A 21,068-nucleotide genomic window follows, 5' to 3' on the forward strand; every position below is an offset into this window, starting at 1 on the left:
CAATGTTTTTTTTCATGGCAATGTTTATTTTCTAACGTCCTTTTCTAACGTCCTTTTTTTGGGAACGCAGAGGTTTAAAAAAGTTCCCCACAGTTTTCATCTCAAATCCACCTGTTCTGCAGAGCGATTAAGAAAATGCCTCCCACTCCGCTACTGAAATGCCAAATAGCAAAATCCTGTGGTCTAGATATTAGCACCGAACGAATATCTCCCTAGATCCCATAACAAAGGTTCAATGACATGGTGCAACTTGGGAAATCTCATCTCTAACTAAAGCCATACAAAGTTGATTTACTTGTTCAACAGATTTTAAAAAAAATTAAGTGAGGCAAGTGAGCAATTAAAAAAAAAATTAAATACATTTAACCCCAAACTTACAAGGTTTTGTACTGACTTTACCAATACATTTTAGAATGACAGTCACAGGGACTACAGTATCCTGGTCAGGGTCATTAGTGTCAGGAGTTGGCCTGCACCTTTGAAAGCCTGTCCCAGCTGACTTTTAGGCATAGTTCATTAAATAAGAGACATAGATCTGAAAAATGAGCATGAAGGATCACATTGCGTAAGTGGAGAGGTGGGGGCTCTCAGAGTGAGTTGGTGTGCAATTGAGTAAACCGGCCATTGTTCCTCCCGCTGTTATGTAGAAAGCTACACACTCGGTTGATATATTATCGAATATATATTAAAAAAACTACCTGAGGAATGATTATAAAAAACATTTGACATGTTTCTGTGGACATTATGAAGACCATTTGGAATTTCCGTCTGCGTTGTCGTGACCGCTCTTTCCTGTGGATTATAACGCGACAAACAAACATCGGTATTTTGGGTATAAAAATAATCTTTATGGAACAAAAGGAACATTTGCTGTGTAACTGGGAGTCTCGTGAGTGAAAACATCCGAAGATCAAAGGTAAACGGTTAATGTGATTGCTTTTCTGATTTTCGTGACCAAGCTTCCTGATGCTAAGTGTACATAATGCTATGCTAGGCTATCAATAAACTTACACAAATGCTTGGATTGCTTTCGCTGTAAAGCATAATTTCAAAATCTGAGACGACAGGATGATTAACAAAAGGCTAAACTGTGTTTCAAAATATTGCACTTGTAATTTCATGAATATGAATATTTTCTAGTAATATTATTTGACTGCTATTCAGCGGTTGCAGACGAAAATTATCCCGCTACAGGGATTGGTAGCGTCAAGAAGTTAAATGTCTAACTCACGTCGGCCACAGAGAAGGAGAGCCCACAGTCCTTGGTACAAGCTGCGTCGGTGGCAATGTTATCCACAAAGCGGGCAAAGAAGGTGTTAAGCTTATCCGGAAGCAAGAAGTCCGTGTCCAGCGACACGGCTGGTTTTCCTTTTGTAGTCAGTGATCGTGTGTAGAGCCTGCCACATACGTCCCGTGTCTGAGCCATTGAATTGCGACTCTAATGTCTCTATACTGACATTTTTGCCTGTTTGATTGCCTTGGAGGGAATTCCTACTCTGTATTCTTCCATATTCCCAAGTCACCTTACCATTTTTAAATGCAGTGGTTCGCACTTTGTTGTGCAAATGCTGCCATCTATCCTCGGTTTCTGGTTAGGGTAGGTTTTAATAGTCACAGTGGGTATAACATCTCCTATACACTTCCTGGTGAACTCCGTTGCCATTTTAGTGAATATTATTCTCGGAAGTTTCCAGGAACATATCCTAGTCCGAGTACTCAAAACAATCTTGAAGCTTGGATTCCGATTGGTCAGACCAGCATTTGAATAATCCTTAGCATGTATACTTCCTGTTTGAGTTTCTGCCTATTGGAAGGGAGGAGCAAAAGAGAGTCATGGTCAGATTTGCCAAAAGGAGTGTGGGCGAACGCCTTGTATGCATCCTGGAAGTTGGAGTAACAGCGGTCTAGTGTTTTAGCAGTGCGAGTACTACAGTCGATATGCTGATAGAATTTAGGCAGTCTTCTCCTTAAACTTGCTTTGTTAAAATCCCCAGTTACAATAAATGCAGCCTCAGGATGTATGGTTTCCAGTTTGCATTAAGTCCAATGAAGTTCCTTTAGTTCCTGTATGTTATCACAATTACACTGTCATGACGTTGGCCTGTGGGTAGTAAGGTTTATGACCCCCCATAAATACTTTTCTCCCTTCCCTCTCTCTCTTGACTCTACTGAAGGACTCTTGAATAGCCTTTAATTTTCCCAGACTCTCTATGTTTAACAAACAGTGGGGGGAAAGGAACCATATTTCGGTAATCCAACCAGCGGAGAATATACGTTGGTACTTAATGAATATGATGTCATTTCGTTTGTCATCTGAGACATTCTTAACTGTATCGTGGAAAGTCTACAGATTATAGTTATCAGATTCACATGGAATTGTGCAATTTAAATGTTTAAATATGAAACTATTTGTGAAAAGATTAAATGTAATCTTAGCTTCCAAATGAAAGAATTGGGTTTTCATAAGGTTAGAGCTCTGCTCAATCAGTGGCCTGCCCCTATGAAGAGACATTGGTTATAAACTATGAAACACACCCTTCTCTCCCTCCACCAAATAAGCCCTTGACGAAAATGTAACCTCCTGTTCCAAGTACGCGAGGCCTGCAGCCTCTGCGGTCTGATGTCAGAAGGATTCAAATAATAAACTGTTCCAAAGGACGTGAAGACGACGGTCCATCGTTAAAAGGAGTAACATGTCAACTACAGAACTAAGCTAACCTCAGCTTGAGCTTTGGTTGCGAATGGTATGAACTTTGAACTCTTACTCGCTACAGAAGTGATACCTCCTAGCCGTTGACTTAGCAGCGGCCGCTGTAAACGTGGGCTAGGAAAGGACGGACAAAGGAACTCTTCTAACAAACACGACACTGCCAAGTATCCAGGTTACCCGCAGAGACACTCTTAAAAGATACAAGGAAGATCTCTGTTGGGCAACACGGCCAGCATCTACGAACAATCTACCGAAGCGCAGCTCAGAGTAAATATTTATTGCATTCTCCTTTATCAAAATGGGCGGTAATTTAGAATGCATAAGATACTGTATTTACGATAGTCTTCCCGCTCTTTCACTCAAGCCCAACCCCCTTTGTGTAACCAGCCGTCATGTCGGCTCCGTCCACCAGGGACGTTTTCTGTATGACAATTTGCATTCTGTGTATATGTAATTCTGTGTGATTTAGGTATTTAGTAAATAAATAATTAATGGCAGTAAATAAATACAAAGGCAGTCAAGCACCCAAGCTAACGTTGGCTAGCTACTTCCAGACACAAATGAGACCACTGACCATTTTACTCGCTCTAGCAGAGCTGGTTAGGCAGTTGTGTTAACCAGAGCGATGGTGACTAACTGTGCTGCTGGAAACAATTTAATTACGCTTTTTTGATAACATTTACTGACACCGGCCATATTCAACGTGTGTTGAGCGATCGTAAATTCATTATTCTGCGCCCTGGTACACTCAGACGAGAGTGCTCTAAAATCAGAGTAGATAGCCAGAGCGACATTACGAAAGCACCTGAATGTCCATTGAGAACGCACAACAACTATACCACTTAGCTAAGCTAAGAATGACGGGAATAATCAAATCAATAAACATTGGGTAGTTAGATAGCCTATAGTTAAAATACTGGCAAGTTTGATGTATAACTACTAACGTTAGGTAGATAGCATATTGCAGCAGTATGTACAGGTATGTTAGCTATGTGGTTCGTAAGGACAGCGTAGCTAACAAACCATAACATGTAAGGTAACTTATTTGAAAAGTCATTTGATTGAGTAGCAAGCTACCGTGAGGAGGCGCGCTATCAACTGCTGCTTGAGCCTGATTTTGGTGCACAGTCAATATTGCTCTGGACTTCGGGCAAGAAGGTTTAGGGTTCGAAGTCGTGCACAATTATCAGTTTATTATTTGGTTTATATTGCCCATTCATTGTCAGTTAGAGACACAGTAGTGCATTGGGACCCAAAAGCATCATCAGTGCTCTAACTCCCACTTGGTCGTTAGGGCAAATCTGGTCTGTGATAGGACAGGGGTTTTTCACACCTAGCTCGGCCATTAGACTATTCTTTAGTAAAGGTTGAATACTCTATTGTTCAGCTATTAGTCCCCCTCCCCAACTTGCAACAAATTGATGTATTTTTGTAGAGACTAAAACTTTATTTTCAAACAAAAATAATTGTTCTGAAAGCAAAAAAAAGGCTTAAGTAAAAAAAATAATTAAAAAAAATGTTGCAATCAAATCTTTTGTAATAGAGCGCAAAACTTTATGCATTTTAATACCACAAAATACTGAGATTTTTTTTTATTTGAAAACAAAACTCCAATTTAATTTCGCTATTAACCACCCTCCATTTTGGCAATTTTTTGAGTGTCAGTTTGGCTACAAACAAAACTGTTCAGCCTTTCTTTCCGACACAAAGGAAGTCATAGCAGACACTTACAAAGGACTGCGTGATGATGGCATCTCAGGTAAGCAGCACTGGGCATTCTTCCATCCAACTTCTACATAGCTAGTAGTTAGCTCCTAGACTTGGCATGGGTCCCCAGATCATCAAAAAGTTCTACAGCTGCACCATCGAGAGCCTGGTTGCATCACCGCCTGGTATGGCAACTGCTCGTCATCGTCAAGGCGCTTTAGGAGATAGTAGTTAGCTCCTACGATTCAGTGTCGGTTCATAACATTCTACTATATTACACATACATACCGTAGAATGATAAATCATGCAATTATTATTCTCAAGCTAACCAAAAACATTTAGCTACGAACGCCTGTGCTCGCCATTTTCAGTTGAATTCATCTAACCTTTCACAGCAACTCATAAGCAGGCCATGTCCTATTTGTTTCAAAGTCGATATTTTCTTACAGAAGGATGAAAGAATACAATATGTCTGCCAGAGAATGCTATTCTGATGTGTCAGATGAAGAGTTAGACCAGAAAGTCGGGGCCATTAAGGCAAGGAAGTCCCATCCGGGCTTTAGAATGGTCAAAGGAAGTCTCCAAGCAATGGGCCATCGTGTACAATGGCAAAGTGTTAGGGAGTCTTTGCTGCATATATATGGTGCAGGTATCATTGCCAGAATGATCCAGTTTTGTTGCATTGCTCGGCAAAAATACTCTGTACCTGCTCCCACTGTATATTATTTTGTATGCATATTGCATATTTCCCATCACACAATGAACAACCACAATACCAGTCTGGTGTTAAACTTTCTGTGCTGTATTGACATATGCTGAAAATGACATCTGCTGCTTTAGATTGAACGGTTATTTCTCAGTTATTGTTTTCATATCTACAAAAAATAAGCTCTTCATTTACTTTGAGTGTGAGCTGATCAAGGGGTCAAAAATGTAGATATTGCCAGATGTATGTTCACTGTCCGAGGAACAGGCCGTGGAAGCTTTATCACTGGCAATAGTGTCCATAACCAGAGGTAACTCAATTGTTCGGTGTTCTTTTTCTCTCTTCCTGTCTTGTTGTACATGGAACCTGTCTTAATTATTAAATTTAAAAAAACTTAAGATGTCAGCTGCTAATTTAAAGATTTACACCACAAACACTCAGCCATTTTCACAGGACTATCAAGCAACTGTCACTGCCAAATGTATCGTCACTAATACAGATTTGTTTATTCTGAGCATTCCAGATTCAGCAGGTGGAGGACCTGCTTTATCAGGAGGAACATTTGGAATCTGACATCCCATGCCCTCTGTCTACTGAGAATCTGCTGTGCTGCAACGTCAAGTTAACCCTACCACTGAATCAGCTTTTGGTCAGGACATATACATGCTCTTTGATTAGTTATGAGTCTCCAGCCTTTTTAGGTGCGGTCATCCCACACTATGTAAGATATTGTTTTAGCCTCAGTGCCACTGTTGATAATGGCAAACACTTGTATTTTTTGGAGGAGGGTGAAAGGATAGATAGCAGACCCAGCTGAACATTTGCTTCCCCCGTAATGTTTTGTCAGCAATCTTTGCTGAAGAACGTCATGGGAACCACTCAATATGATTGGTCATATAACAATCTTGGGACCAAAATGCATAATGAGTACTCCAACCCAACAGACCCTTGTGGTGGTCTGGAGCAATGAAGCTGGGTATTTATTTTTTATTTTATTTTACCTTTATTTAAATAGGTTAAGAGGTTAAATCAGTTAAGAACAAATTCTTATTTTCAATGATGGCCTGTTCAGGGGCAGAACGACAGATTTTTACCTTGTCAGCTCAGGGATTCGATCTTGCAACCTTTTGGTTACTAGCCCAATGCTCTAACCACTCGGCTACCTGCCGCCCCACCTCTAAGTCCTGCGGTGTAAGCTCGCAACTTTTAAAAGGAGGAACCACTTTACAATTTTCTAGGCTAACAATGTAAGAAACACATAGGAAACTTTACAGTATTTCGTTTTTGTAAGAACTAGAAGCGAGGCAGCCCTCTGCCGGCGCCATCTACACATTCTTCACATCCCGGTTAGTGAGCATTTCTCCTTTGCCAAGATAAACCAATCACCTGACAGGTGAGGCATATCAAGAAGCTGATTAAACAGCATGATCATTAGAGGTACACCTTGTGCTGGGGGCCCTAAAAAGGCCACTCTTAAACGTGCAGTTGTCACAACACAATGCCACATGTCTCAAGTTGAAGGAGCGTGCAATTGGCATGCTGACTGTATGAATATCCACCAGAGCTGTTGCCAGAATATTGTGTTCATAAGCAGCCACCAGTCATTTTAGAGAATTTGGCAGTACGTCCAACCGGTCTCAGAACCGGAGACCCAGTGTAACCACGCCAGCCCGGGACATCCACACCTGGCTTCTTCACCTGCGGGATCATCTGAGACCAGCCACTGGTGCAGCTGATGAAACAGAGGAGTATTTGTCTGTAATGAAGACCTTCTATGGGGAAAGAAAATCATGGCTGTGCCCCTGCCCAGTCATGTGAAATCCATGGATTAGGGCCTAATGAATTTTAATTGACTGATTTCCTTATATGAAAATTGTTGAAATAGTTGCATGTTGCATTTATATTTTTGTTTCATGTAGTAATTGCTATTATCCAATTCATATTATGGTTTCTGTCAGCCGACAGGTAGACGTTTGTGTTAGCTCACCCTTTCCTCAGTTAGCACTAGGACTAACGTAGCCTACAGTTTCCGATTTGGATTTAGAATGGCATTATACTGCTGCTACTTCGGTGAAAGTCTTAACATCTGCATGCAAAAATAAACTGCGTACAACTGACTGTTGCGTCAATCATAACTAGACATACTAATCAGACCGGTTTGAGCATACGCAGTAGGGAGCACTGTAAAATCATCACACCTGTGTACTCGTACATGTCAAAGGGTTAACATCTCCCACTACTATAGATGGGTTAGCTGACAACATCACGGAAACGATATGCACGTGTCACTGGGGCAGAAGTACATGAGTTGTGATTCTGGATAGCCCGATAGTTACCAACAATGACAAGAAACTGCCATGTGAGGAATCGTAAATGACTCATTTAAGCTAGTTTCATCTTGTTCTTGATACCATGTCTTGTTTTGTGTTTCGGCAGATTTCATGTCAATGCTAAGATGGCTCAAATTCGCTAGCTAGTTAACCAACAATGTATTTGAGACAACAAGTGCTCATTGTATATAATGCATACGTTTTTAATAAACATTGTTGACATGTAAACAGTCTGTTTTGCCCCATAGTTGCGCACGCGTCTGTTTTGTTGGTAAAGTGGCACAGTGGTCTAAGACACTGCATCTCAGTGCAAGAGGCGTCACTGCAGTACCTGGTTCGAATCCAGACTGCATCACATCCGGCCGTGATTGGGAGTCCCATAGGGCGGCGCACAATTGGCCCAGCGTCGTCCGGGTTTGGCCGCCATTGTAAATAAGAATTTGTTCTTAACTGACTTGCCTAGTTAAATAAAAATATTTTTAGACAGATTAAGCAAGCATACACATTTTCTTCAGGAAATGTACTTTTCCTAGTTTTAGTCATATGGAGTTGCAATGTCCCACAAATTCAATACCCAAATCAACTTGAAATATCTACAAAACAAGTTTTGCAGCTACATAATGCAAAAAGGTACAGAAAAAAATCTAACTTAAATTTGAGATTTACAAATATTTTTTTTGAGCCACATGATTCTATTCATCATGATTGAACCAAATTCCAACTACTACAATAAATCGGCAATTTTGTCAAAAATAGTTTCATATGAATCATCGATTATGTATTTTTTATTAGAAATGTTGGGGAGAAATGTGAAGCGGGGAGCCATTAAACAGTAAAATCAACTTTGTTAGGAGTTAACTCTAACAGCAGGGGTTCTGACTTCTTGTAACCCACCTAAATTATTTTAATTGGATTATTCCGCACTAGACAAACACAACCATGTCTCTAAATACAACCAAGATTTTACCGGCTAATCAACCAAGAGAACCTGGTTGCGACACACCATTTGAAAAACACAGTGAATGCACTAGAGAGCAAAAGCCCCTCACCTGGGTTTGCGGCCCCTCTGTCTGGGAGGAGAGGGGGCGCTCTTGCATTCTGAATGAGGAAGGGGCAGGGCCTGCACCTTGGGTTTTCTCCCTCTCTTCACCTCTTTTGGTGCCTTCACCTTCCTGGGCTCCTTGAAATTGCGCAGCAGCAGCAGCTCCTTCCCTTCTTTCTGCTCCCTCTTTTTATTTGGTTTCATGTCTCTCTCCAAGCCCTTGTGCTGCCAGGCACTGCCAGGCTCGCCCCACTTGTCTTTTTTCTTTTGTTTCTTCTTCTTCGCCCACCGCCCGCCCCCTCCATCGTCCTCCTCACTGTTGAGGGGTGACGAGGGGGCGCAGGGGCTGATCGAGCTAGTGCTCGCCTCGCCCATCCTGGGGTGCTTGGAGTTGGCCATGCAGTGATTGGTCTGACCACCACCAAGGTCCCTGATCTGGTCCTTAGAGCCCAGGGTACCCCTGGGAAATGGAGTTTGTGCATTTTGGGCAGTTGCATTAGAGGCTGCTGTAGCTAGAGTGTACTTTTGTAAGTGGGTGGTGGACATCTGGAAAAGAACAAGAATGGTGCAATGAAGATACAGAAAGATAAAGGGCTAGGAAAAAAATGCAGGTCATGCCTCTATCTTGCAGTCATAATGAGAGTGAATGGTCGTCACAGGGCGTACATCTGCAAATGTAAACAATGTTTGCCAGTGTTCAGAATCACATTACACAATGGCAACAAAAATCAACAAAACTTGGGCTTTCTTTGAGTAAAGTCTCAATCAAATTCTCCACATATTCAGAGACCCTAATATAGTGACAAATCTTTCCGTGTTGAATTAGAGGGTAAACCCAAAGTCTGCAAATCCCCCGATATTTAACGGCATGTTCAGAATTCCATTAAGGGTCTCCATGTTCCTCGATCCCTTCCTCAAAACGCACATCTGGGCTGTCATAATGCAGTTCAATTCTATGGATAAACAAACTCCACAATAAAACTTCCCCATGATGCATTATGACTACTTCTTGAAATGCAAGCAGTCAGAGGGCATATGCTGGTTTACTGATACAGCAAAGTTGTGCACAATACTAATAAGCCAACGCAGATTCATAGGACCCCAGAACCTTTGGACAAGTGTACTCTCTCTACACCTGATGAGAGAAGTGCAACAGTAAACCAGCATATGCCCTCTGACTGCTTGCATTCCCAACAGTGACCACAAAATTATAGATTTAGGTGAGGATGCATCATTTGAACGGAAAGTCTCCATCGGACATATTTTGTAATCAAGTGAGTGCAGTTTGGTTAAAAAAAAGATGCAGTTAGCTGGAGGATGAAAGTCTGTGAAACCAATTTTATTAGCATGGGTATGAATGAAGATTAGAGTGAAGAAATATGAAATAAAAGGCCCCGTACAGCTGTTTTGAAATCTATAAATCATTTCTGGGTAACGATAAATTCAAATAAATAGAGCCAAATGGTAAAAACAAAGTACAAAAAATATATATATATATATATTTGATGAAACATTGAATTTGTCCTTACTGCTATTAGCCCATAGAAATGCATTGAATAAACTGATTCATTCATGGAAAAATAGTTTTTTTTTTAAAGATGTATCATAAGGAAGTCTCAGTCCTATATCTGAGCAATATGAAAGTTCAGGACATTTTCTATACTTTTTACCCATATTAAATCAATGAATCTAGGGTTACAGGGACTCTCCGCAACTACATTCAATGTGCAGGACAAAATTGATTAAGTTGGAGCTCTTCTCTGTCTGCATTAACAAGGACAACACACAGTTCTTTCCATCACTGTATGATTTTTTTTGTTTTTGTAGCTTACGGACAATGTCAAATGTGATAAAGCGAAGCACCTGAGTGAGTTGTGGTGGTGAATTACGCAGTTACTTTCCAAAATGGATGACACAAACAACTGGAATCGTTATCCTTTTCATGCCCTGCCTCCAATCCACTTATCGATATCTGAACAAGAGAGCCTCATCGAAATTGAAATAAGCGGTTCTGGGAAAATTGTATTTATATATCAGAAGACACTGCGAGATTTCTGGATTGGTCTGCGCTCAGTTTCTTGCCTTGGCAAATCGCGCTGTTAAGACACTGATGCCCTTTGCAACCACGTACCTATGTGAGAGTGGATTCTCAGCCCTCACTAGCATGAAAACTAAATACAGGCACAGACTGTGTGGGAAATGATTTAAATCCAAGACTCTCTCCAATACAACATTGCAGAGTTATGTGCATCCTTTCAAGCACACCCTTTGTGGTGAGTTATTCACAATTTTCAATGAACAAATAAAGTTTCATGTAAGATGGCTAAATAAAGAGTAAAATTTGTGATTATTATTTGCGCCCTGGTCTTATTTGTGCCCTGTTGTGACAAACTCACACAATTCTTATGTGTAAGAAATGTATTGTATAGTGTGTGTGGCAGGCTTACAATAGCAAAAAAAAACTTTTGAGTGTGCGCTGACCCTGGTGCTAGAGGTGGTACACAGCTGGAGGTAAAATTTTTGAAGGGGTATGGGACTATAAAAAGTTTGGGAACCACTGGACTATATACTTGATATTGAGGGAATGCTGGCTAAACTCAATTGGCAACTATACTGTAATTATACTGTAATGAGTTGTGTCGGCTAATCATTTGAACGTCTGGATTATCAAATTGACCGGCATGAATTAATGTGTAGTAGTAGAACTTGTGCTCGCAGATACTTATAGTCCGTGACAAGGACCAGGATTGTTGAAAACTGTCAAGGTATGTATTGTGGTAAAGGTTTGGGGTACCCGATGTCCCCAGTTTTGGGGGGGGGCCAGATTAATATTTTAATTCTGATGGGTGGAACATTATTTGAGCCATGACATTTTTACAGTATAAACAAGTATAAACAAGCGCTAAATCAAGACATTATAGTGAAGGTCATACACAGAAAAGCTCGGCATTCATCACCAGGATGTCTTAGTCTGACCCAATCTGTTCCTCTATGCTTTTGTGTTCATATTGTGCTACAAAATGATAAGCACATCATGTAACCATAATCAAGAGTAAATGCTAAGATGTACACTTACATTTACACAGTAACAAATATAAAATTAGTCCCAGAAAGCATTATTTTTTATATATATATTTTTTAAAGACCTACTGTTCGAGAAAAATCATTGATTTAATATAGCAACACTAATTGTATTCATGAGAATTAGCAGCATATCACATCCCAGTAGAGAAGTTTGTGTAAAAGCAGATATGGCACACTTCATGTGATAAGGGCTATATTGGTGCAGTCCCATTTTGAGCAACATGTTATTTATAAACCAAGGTTGAGGACATGTGGAGGGGCATATGGGACAACTCATACACAGGAGGATAATAATGTCAATGAATCAGACTCCCAGTGCCGGGAATCAGGGCCGTAGCCCTGGAAACAGGCTCTGTATCAAGCAGCAACGTAAACACGCCGTCTCTATGGTAACCCTTTTGTTGCCAGCTGACAGGACTATTTGACATTTCATCCATTTTGCACTTAGACAGATGCTACCTATAGCCTGCCCCCCTGCTTTGGTCAACAGCTGCTTTCCCCAGTATTCAGGCTGAACAATCAAAAGGGAGAAAGTCAACCACTAAATATGATAGTCAGTCTCTCAGAAATAGAGCTCTTAATGAGGTTTGTGACATTGAAAACAAGTTCAGCATTCATCTTGCCTATAGAAAGAATGCTTTCTATTTTTTTTACATGAATAGAACATAAAAACAGACCATGATGTAAATGACACCTCTCAAAGTAAACCGACCTAACACTCATAAAACGTTCACCAGCTTGCAAACAATGGACAGGACAAGGCTGCAAACAGACAAACTGGTAGCGCAAAGATTGAATAAGACAGAAAAGCCATGGATATGTCTTACTCCAAAATCACAGGAACATTCCTTCTCACCTTGCTCCATACCGCCTCCTTTCATGCCTTCTGTCTGTCACGATCCCTGTCAAATCCTAGTGTAGTAGTCCACAGTGTAACCCTCATCCAGGTTCCCATCTCCAGAACCACAGAGCTGCTGGCACATTGTCCTGAGGCTTCATGGCTCTACATTTCCCATGCACCTTCATTTGCGACTGCACGCACAGCACCCAGTGACGTGCTGCAGTGTACACGCTTGCCAGCCAACTCGGTCAACCACAAACAAGCTGCCTGCAATCAAATTCCCTATGAATCAATACAGTCTTCCGAGCTGCTGAACACCACAGATGCAGTCAAGTCAATGCTTCCCTGTGCCTTCTCCCTAAAAACACTGACACCTATTCAGCAGAAATGGTAAGGCTGCTGCCACAGGACGCTTGAGGACTGGGCATCATTCAAATGTAACCTCTCAGGAGAAGCATGGGGCTGCAGGGTGGTTTGGGTAGGGACATCCAGAGGGGAGTACCAGAAGGAATGCAAGCTCATGGGAGAGCAACATCTTTCTTCCCATGTGAAAGGGGAGGGCATAAAGTGGTGGGCATGGGTTGAGGCAGTTTCTGAGCAAGAAATAAATGACAAACAAAAGAGACTAAGTGAGATGGACAAGTGAAACTGCAGTTGTTCCATGTACACAAAGCTTGAGTGTTGCCTGTATGGTTCATACACAGGCTAACAATACCAATGCATCTGATACACTTCAGAGGGAGGTAATTTGTCCATTTAGGGGACTGCTTTTAGCACCCTGAGGTAAAGGTTATGTGTCTTAAAAAAGGGATACAACTTGACATGATTTTTGCACTAAAACTTGGCTGTAGTCGCTTACTGACAGTTTTTGGAAATGTTTCGCTTCAGGTAGTGAAGCACCAATGACATTTTTGGCCGATAACGATATTTTTCTTGCAAAAAATAAAAACGATACTGACATTTAAAGCATTTTAGTACAGTTAAATAGTTACACACACAGGGATCTAAGGAACTGCATCTCAGTGCAAGAGGCGTAACTACAGTCCATGGTTCAAATCCAGGCTGTATCACGTCAGTCCCATAGGGCGGCGCACAACTGTCCCAGTGTCGTGCGTGTAGGCGGTTAACGTGAATAAGAATTTGTTCTTAATTGACTTGCTAAATTAAGGTTACACACACACCAACAAAATAACTTTTTGGTTTGTATCTACGCATGTCCCCATTACCAGTAAAACAGTCAAAACCTATTTCTTTCACTTACTGTAATGTTTCGTTGTTCAGTCGTTTCATTCTCAACTAGGATTTCTATGGAGACGTGTCAAATAAGCTTGTTCACCAATCAGGACCTGAATATGAATGCACGTCACAATTTTACACGTTCATTAATTTACATAGTTATTTCACATTGATTAGACTGTCACTCGTATTTCATATGTCACAATGATTTTAGCTATACATATGCTATGATGCTGGTAAAGTTGTCTCATGCACCAACAGTGCTAGCTCATGGATGCAAACAACGTTCTTCCCCAAAAACATAGCAAAACGACCATTAGCTAGCTAACTATACAGCTAGGTGTCATCTAAAATAACCCTAAATTATAAAACAGTTCTTCTTTGATTAATGGTGGGAGGACCCATCTATGTGAAGCAAGCCACAAGGATTAGCCACAATAGCAGACTTTGCAGTTAGCCTTCAAAATAAAAAGTATGTCATTGACAGTGAAGCAAATGAATACAAATAATCTAATAGATCATGCTAAACGAGGTTGGAACGTTATATATGTTTACGGACATATTCAATCAAGCCTTATCCCAGTCTGCTGTTCCCACATGCTTCAAGAGGGCCACCATTGTTCCTGTTCCCAAGAAAGCTAAGGTAACTGAGCTAAATGACTAACGCCCCGTAGCACTCACTTCCGTCATCATGAGGTGCTTAGAGAGACTAGTCAAGGACGTCATCACCTCCTCCCTACCTGACACCCTAGACCCACTCCAATTTGCTTACCGCCCAAATAGGTCCACAGACGACGCAATCGCACTGCCCTAACCCATCTGGACAAGAGGAAAACCTCTGTAAGAATGCTTGTTCATCGACTACAGATCAGCATTTAACACCATAGTACCCTCAAACCTCGTCATTAAGCTCCAGACCCTGGGTCTCGGCCCCGCCCTGTGCAACTGGGTCCAAGACTTTCTGACGGGCCACCCCCAGGTGGTGAAGGTAGGAAACAACATCTCCACCCCGCTGATCCTCAACACTGGGGCCCAACAAGGGTGCATTCTCAGCCCTCTCCTGTACTCACTGTTCACCCATGACTGCGTGGCCATGCACGCCTCCAACTCAATCATCAAGTTTGCAGATGACACTACAGTGGTAGACTTGATTACCAACAATGACGAGACAGCCTACAGGGAGGAGATGAGGACCCTCGGAGTGTGGTGTCAGGAAAATAACCTTACACTCAATGTCAACAAAACATAGGAGATGCTCGTGGACATCACGTAACAGCAGAGGGAGCAGCCCCCTATCCACATCGATGGGACAGTAGTGGAGAGGGTGGAAAGTTAAGTTCCTCTGCATAAACATCACAGACAAACTGAAATGGTCCACCCACACAGACAGCGTGGTGAAGAAGGAGCAGCAGTGCCTCTTCAACCTCCGGAGGCTGAAGAAATTCAGCTTGTAACCAAAAACAAACTTTTACAGATGCACAATCGAGAGCATCCTGTCGGGCTGTATCACCACCTGGTACGGCGACTGCTCCGCCCACAACCGTAAGGCTCTCCAGAAGGTAGTGAGGTCTGCACAACGCATCACAGGTGGCAAACTACCTGCCCTCCAGGACACCTACACCACCCAATGACACAGGAAGGCCAAAAAGATCAAAGGACAACAACCACCGGAGCCACTGCCTGTTCACCCCGCTACCATTCAGAAGGCGAGGTCAGTACAGGTGCATCAAAGCTTGGACCGAGAGACTGAAAAACAGCTTCCATTTCAAGGCCATCAGACTGTTAAACAGCCATCACTAACACCGAGGCTGCTGCCAAAATACTGACTCAACTCTAGCCACTTTAATAATGGAAAAATTGATGTAATAAATGTATCACTAGTCACATTAAAACAATGCCACTTTATATAATGTTTACATACCCTACATTACTCATCTCATATGTACAGTGGGGAGAACAAGTATTTGATTTTCCTGATTACAAAGCATGTAGAGGTCTGTAATTTTTATCATAGGTACACTTCAACTGTGAGAGACGGAATCTAAAACAAAAATCCAGAAAAATCACATTGTATGACTGCATTTTATTGCATGACATAAGTATTTGATACATCAGAAAAGCAGAACTTATATTTGGTACAGAAACCTGTGTTTGCAATTACAGAGATCACACGTTTCCTGTAGTTCTTGACCAGGTTTGCACACACTGCAGCAGGGATTTTGGCCCACTCCTGCATACAGAACTTCTCCAGATCCTTCAGTTTTCGGGGCTGTCGCTGGGCAATACAGACTTTCAGCTCCCTCCAAAGATTTTCTATTGGGTTCAGGTCTGGAGACTGGCTAGGCCACTCCAGGACCTTGAGATGCTTCTTACTCCTTAGTTGTCCTGGCTGTGTGTTTCGGGTCGTTCTCATGCTGGAAGACCCAGCCATGACCCATCTTCAATGCTCTTACTGAGGGAAGGAGGTAGTTGGCCAAGATCTCGCGATACATGGCCCCATCCATCCTCCCCTCAATACGGTGCAGTCGTCCTCTCCCCTTTGCAGAAAAGCATCCCCAAAGAATTATCTTTCCACCTCCATGCTTCACGATTGGGATGGTGTTCTTGGGGTTGTACTCATCTTTCTTCTTCCTTCTACTAAAAAGCTCTATTTTTGTCTCATCAGACCACATTGACCTTCTCCCATTCCTCCTCTGGATCATCCAGATGGTCATTGGCAAACTTCAGACAGGCCTGGACATGCATTGGCTTGAGCAGGGGGACCTTGCGTGCGCTGCAGGATTTTAATCCATGACGGTGTAGTGTGTTACGAATGGTTTTCTTTGAGACTGTGGTCCCAGCTCTCTTCAGGTCATTGACCAGGTCCTGCCATGTAGTTCTCGGCTGATCCCTTACCTTCCTCATGATCATTGATGCCCCACGAGGTGAGATCTTGCATGGAGCCCAGGACCGAAAGTGATTGACCGTCATCTTGAACTTCTTCTATTTTCTAATAATTGCGCCAACAGTTGTTGCCTTCTCACCAAGCTGCTTGCCTATTGTCCTGTAACCCATCCCAGCCTTGTGCAGGTCTACAATTTTATCCCTGATGTCCTTACACAGTTATCTGGTCTTGGCCATTGTGGAGAGGTTGGAGTCTGTTTGATTGAGTGTGTGGACAGGTGTATTTTATACAGGTAACGAGTTCAAACAAGTGCAGTTAATACAGGTAATGAGTGGAGAACAGGAGGGCTTCTTAAAGAAAAACTAACAGGTCTGTGAGAGACGGAATTCTTACTGGTTGGTAGGTGATCAAATACTTATGTCATGCAATAAAATGCTAATTAATTACTTAAAAATCATAGAGTGATTTTCTGGATTTTTGTTTTCATTTCCGTCTCTCACAGTTGAAGTGTACCTTTGACAAAAATTACAGACCTCTACATGCTTTGTAAGTAGGAAAACCTGCAAAATCGGCAGTGTATCAAATACTTGTTCTCCCCACTGTATATACTGTACTCTATACCATACTGCATCTTGCCTATGCCGCTCGGCCATCACTCATTCATATATTTTTATGTACATATTCTTATTCATTCCTTTTCACTTGTGTGTATAAGGTAGTAGTTGTGAAATTGTTAGGTTAGATATTACTTGTTAGATATTACTGCATGGACGGAACTAGAAGCACAAGCATCTGCTAACAATGTATGTGACAAATAAAATTTCATTTAGATTGTTCATTTGACAAAAATCTTTTGAAATCATCCTGGATGTATTATACTTTAGAATTGCATTGGGGGCATACTTATTTCACTGTACAGCCTTATCTATGGCTTGTGGATCAATGACATGGGGCATCAGTCTACTCAGTGACACCCAGAGAACATTAGCATCGTAGCTCGTATTGCAGGACTCAAACAACTGAATTGAGCCACTTTTGTTGTCAACCTGCGAGTATTAAACACTATTCCATAGGAAAAGAAATACTCTGTGGATGTTTTGGAGTCTGATAAGTCTGAGGACGTTGGGGAAAAAAATATTGCTATTGAGTAGACCGTTACCCCATTTCATTGATCCCCAATCCTTAGGTAAAGCTGTACAGTGCAATATGAATGTCAATATGCTGACTGGGGAGGTGATTTCAGTCAGTCCCGCGATAAGAGCTAAAACGCTAATATTCGCGTAAACTCTTCACAGTTGTGTTCCGTGGGTGTCACCGAGTAGACTGATGCCCCATTTCATTGCTTCACATTCCAACCTTGTTTAACATTACCTAGTCTAAATATGGCATGATTCCACCAATTGTAACCTTCTGCATCACTTTCAAAGTGGTACTTTTATTTTGAAGGAAAACTGCAAATTCCACTATTGTGCCTAATACTTATTGTGGTTAGCTACACAACACATAACCCGGTCAGGTCGAGCCTCACTAGCCAGATGAAGCTAGCTGGCTGCTTATAACATTAGCTTTGGGCAACAGGATTAAGTAGCTGGCTAAGTTCAATTTCAATAGGCAAACAACAAGTGGCTAACTAACTAATACTTACTCACAAGGATTCCTGAATCATTACTAATAGTGAAAATGACTGCAGTTTCTACTGGTCGTATTGGTGGTATCTTGGTACCAAGCTAAAGCTAGCTAGCTACCCCAGAAGATGCGGTTGAACAAAATGCTTTATTACCAACGCGGAATTGTAAATGCATCGTTCGTGGCTGGTGTTTGCAGATTTGCGCCATTTGTACAGCTTTGACAGTGCTACTGATAGTAGGTGGAGCTTGGCTTGCACGTGCAAATTCAGAACACACAACATTCTATAATAGAACCGTGTTATTTGACGTGTCAAATTAAAAGCTTATTTAACGTGTCAAATAGTGTTATTTGACGTGTATCTTTGACACGCAAAGACCCAAAAGGTATTCCATAGTATGTCGTGAAGCTATTACTGTGCAACATCTGAATGGTGCACTTGGTTACGTTAGTGTGTGCCGGTGCACGACCAGTCGCAAAAGCCAACATCACCCACGACAGAGAACGGTTGATTGTCAAGGGCAATGAATTCCATTATCTGGCGTTAATGGATTTTGCCTTTTGAGTTGTCTCGCTGAAATGTTCTTACGCTTTCAAATGACTGCTCGATCCACACAGCAGACATTGTGGGCTAGGTTAGGAATGCTGTGTTGATCATACAGCGCAAAATTTTACATGGCGTCATATTAGGTATGCACTTCAGCTATGACATCGGTTTTTCACATCTGTGTTAAACTAGACATTGGGCCGATACCGATGTTGCCGTTTTTAGCTAATATCGGCTGATTCCGATATATCATGCACCCCTAGCTTTTGGTATTTATAATGTTGTCATAAACATTTTCTGTATGAATGAGGCCCTAAAACACACCTTGGAGGGTTTGGGGTATCTAAGGATGAGTCCCAATTCTCCACACTTCACTAAAAGTGTGTATTTGCAGACTTCTGCCCAATCCCAAATTGAGCACTAAGCAAGGGTTACCCAAAATGATCCTCGGGACCACGAGGGGTGCACATTTTTGTTTTTGTCCTAACACTACACGGCTGAGTTAAGTTTTCAAAGCTAGACAATTAGTTGACTATTTGAATTAGCTGTGCAGTGCTAGGGCAAAAACCAAAACATGCACCCCTTGGGGTCCCGAGGACAGAGTTTGGGAAACCCTGCCCTTGCACTTGTGGAGATCTGAGAGGATTTGACAGGTATAAGCAACATGGAGAAACTTCCACCTAGCCTGAGTGGGCAGGGTGGCACTATTACCATTACCACTATTGCTTACACCTGTCAAATCCTCTCAGATCTCCACAAGCGCATATGGCGTATGGTTTACAAGCCCATTTGGGATTGGGTCTTTCTGGCAAGGACTTTACAATAGTGGAAATACACTCCAGCCATGATTAAAAACAACCCTAACCCAAAACAGGGAACATGCAAGTGCACACTTTTGGAAAAGGGTGGGGAAATCGGGTGTAGCCTAATATTACAAAACGTATACTACACATACAGCACATACTAAAATTGACACCCTTGAAAGAGATTAGCAAAAATGTATAATTCAAATACTGAGCTATACTACATGCTCAAATGTTGGGAAATTATATTTTATGCTACACTGGACAAAAATATTTAAAGGAAACATGCAACAAATTCAAAGACTTTACACACACAGTCACAGATACCTTAAGAAAATAAAAATTACATCCAGAAAACCAGTCAGTATCTGGAAACCACCATCTGCCTCATACAGTGCGACATCGCCTTCAATATTTCCTTGATCAGGCTGTTGATTGGGGCCTGTGGAATGTTGTCCCACTCTTCAATGGCTGTGCGCAGTTTCTGGATATTGGCGGGAACTGGAACACGCTGTTGTACACGGCGATCTAGATCATTCCAAACATGGTCAATGGGTAACATGTCTGGTGAGTATGCAGGCCATGCAATTGAGTACAGATCCTTGTGCCGTGCATTATCATGCTGAAACATGATGTGGAAGTGTATGAATGCCACAACAATGGGCCTCAGGATCTCATCACGGTATTGCTGTGCATTCAAATTGCCAACAATAAAATGCATTTATGTTAGTTGTCCATACCATAACCCCACGGTTCAGTCTTCACAACAGCAAACTACTCGCCCACACACACTGTCTGCAATCTTCCCAGTACAGTTGAAACCGGGATTCATCTGTGAAGAGCACACTTCTCCAGTGTTTCTGACAGTTTGTGCATAAGTTCTTTGGTTGTGCAAACACAGTTTCAGCTGTCCAGGTGGCTGGTATCAGATGATCCCGCAGGGGAAGAAGCCGGATGTGGAGGTCCTGGGCTGGCGAAGTTACACGTGGTCTGCAGTTGCGAGGCCACTTGACATAAAACGACATTGCCTGAAAATTAAATGTTAATTTCTCCACCAACAGCTCTGGTGGACATTCCTGATGTTGGCACGCCAATTGCACACCTCTTCAAAACTTGACATTTGTGACAAAACTGCACATTTTAGAGAGGCCTTCATTGTCCACAACACAAGGTGCACCCATGTAATAATCATGCAGTTTAAATCCGCTTCTTGATAATCCAGCCACCTAACAGTTGTGGCATATTTTGGCAAAGGACAAATGCTCATCAACAAAACAATTTGTGCACAAAATGAGAGAATTAAACTTTTATGTATGTTTTTAATCTACACCAAAACCACCACTGGTGTGTGTGTGTTGGCAAAGAGCGCTAAAGCCTTCTCTAACCTGATTGCACTCCATTGCTTGTTTTTTTGTCATTTGAGTCTAAACAAATATTGAATAACTTTCATTTAAGCATAAATTAAAGCTATTCAAAGTTGGTTTAGAAAGACTCAAATGACCAAAAAAAAGGAGCGCAGTCAGGTTTGTAACTGAATGCAACATTTTTGGGT

The 21,068-nt window shown here is 41.7% G+C and overlaps 1 protein-coding gene across 7 annotated transcripts in view; it reads right to left on the reverse strand.

Annotated features, from left to right (window-relative positions):
- The window catches only part of LOC110527654 (chromodomain-helicase-DNA-binding protein 6), a 98,655-nt gene that overhangs the window by 74,062 nt on the left and 3,525 nt on the right, over positions 1-21,068 (reverse strand). For all 7 annotated transcript variants that reach the window (XM_036983148.1, XM_036983150.1, XM_036983147.1 and 4 more), the window contains one exon: positions 8,503-9,041. In XM_036983148.1, the coding sequence (XP_036839043.1) occupies positions 8,503-9,041 (539 nt within the window). The remainder of the gene's footprint in view (positions 1-8,502; positions 9,042-21,068) is intronic.

Source organism: Oncorhynchus mykiss, chromosome 7, assembly GCF_013265735.2.
Source record: "Oncorhynchus mykiss isolate Arlee chromosome 7, USDA_OmykA_1.1, whole genome shotgun sequence".
Taxonomy (NCBI): Eukaryota; Metazoa; Chordata; class Actinopteri; order Salmoniformes; family Salmonidae; genus Oncorhynchus; species Oncorhynchus mykiss.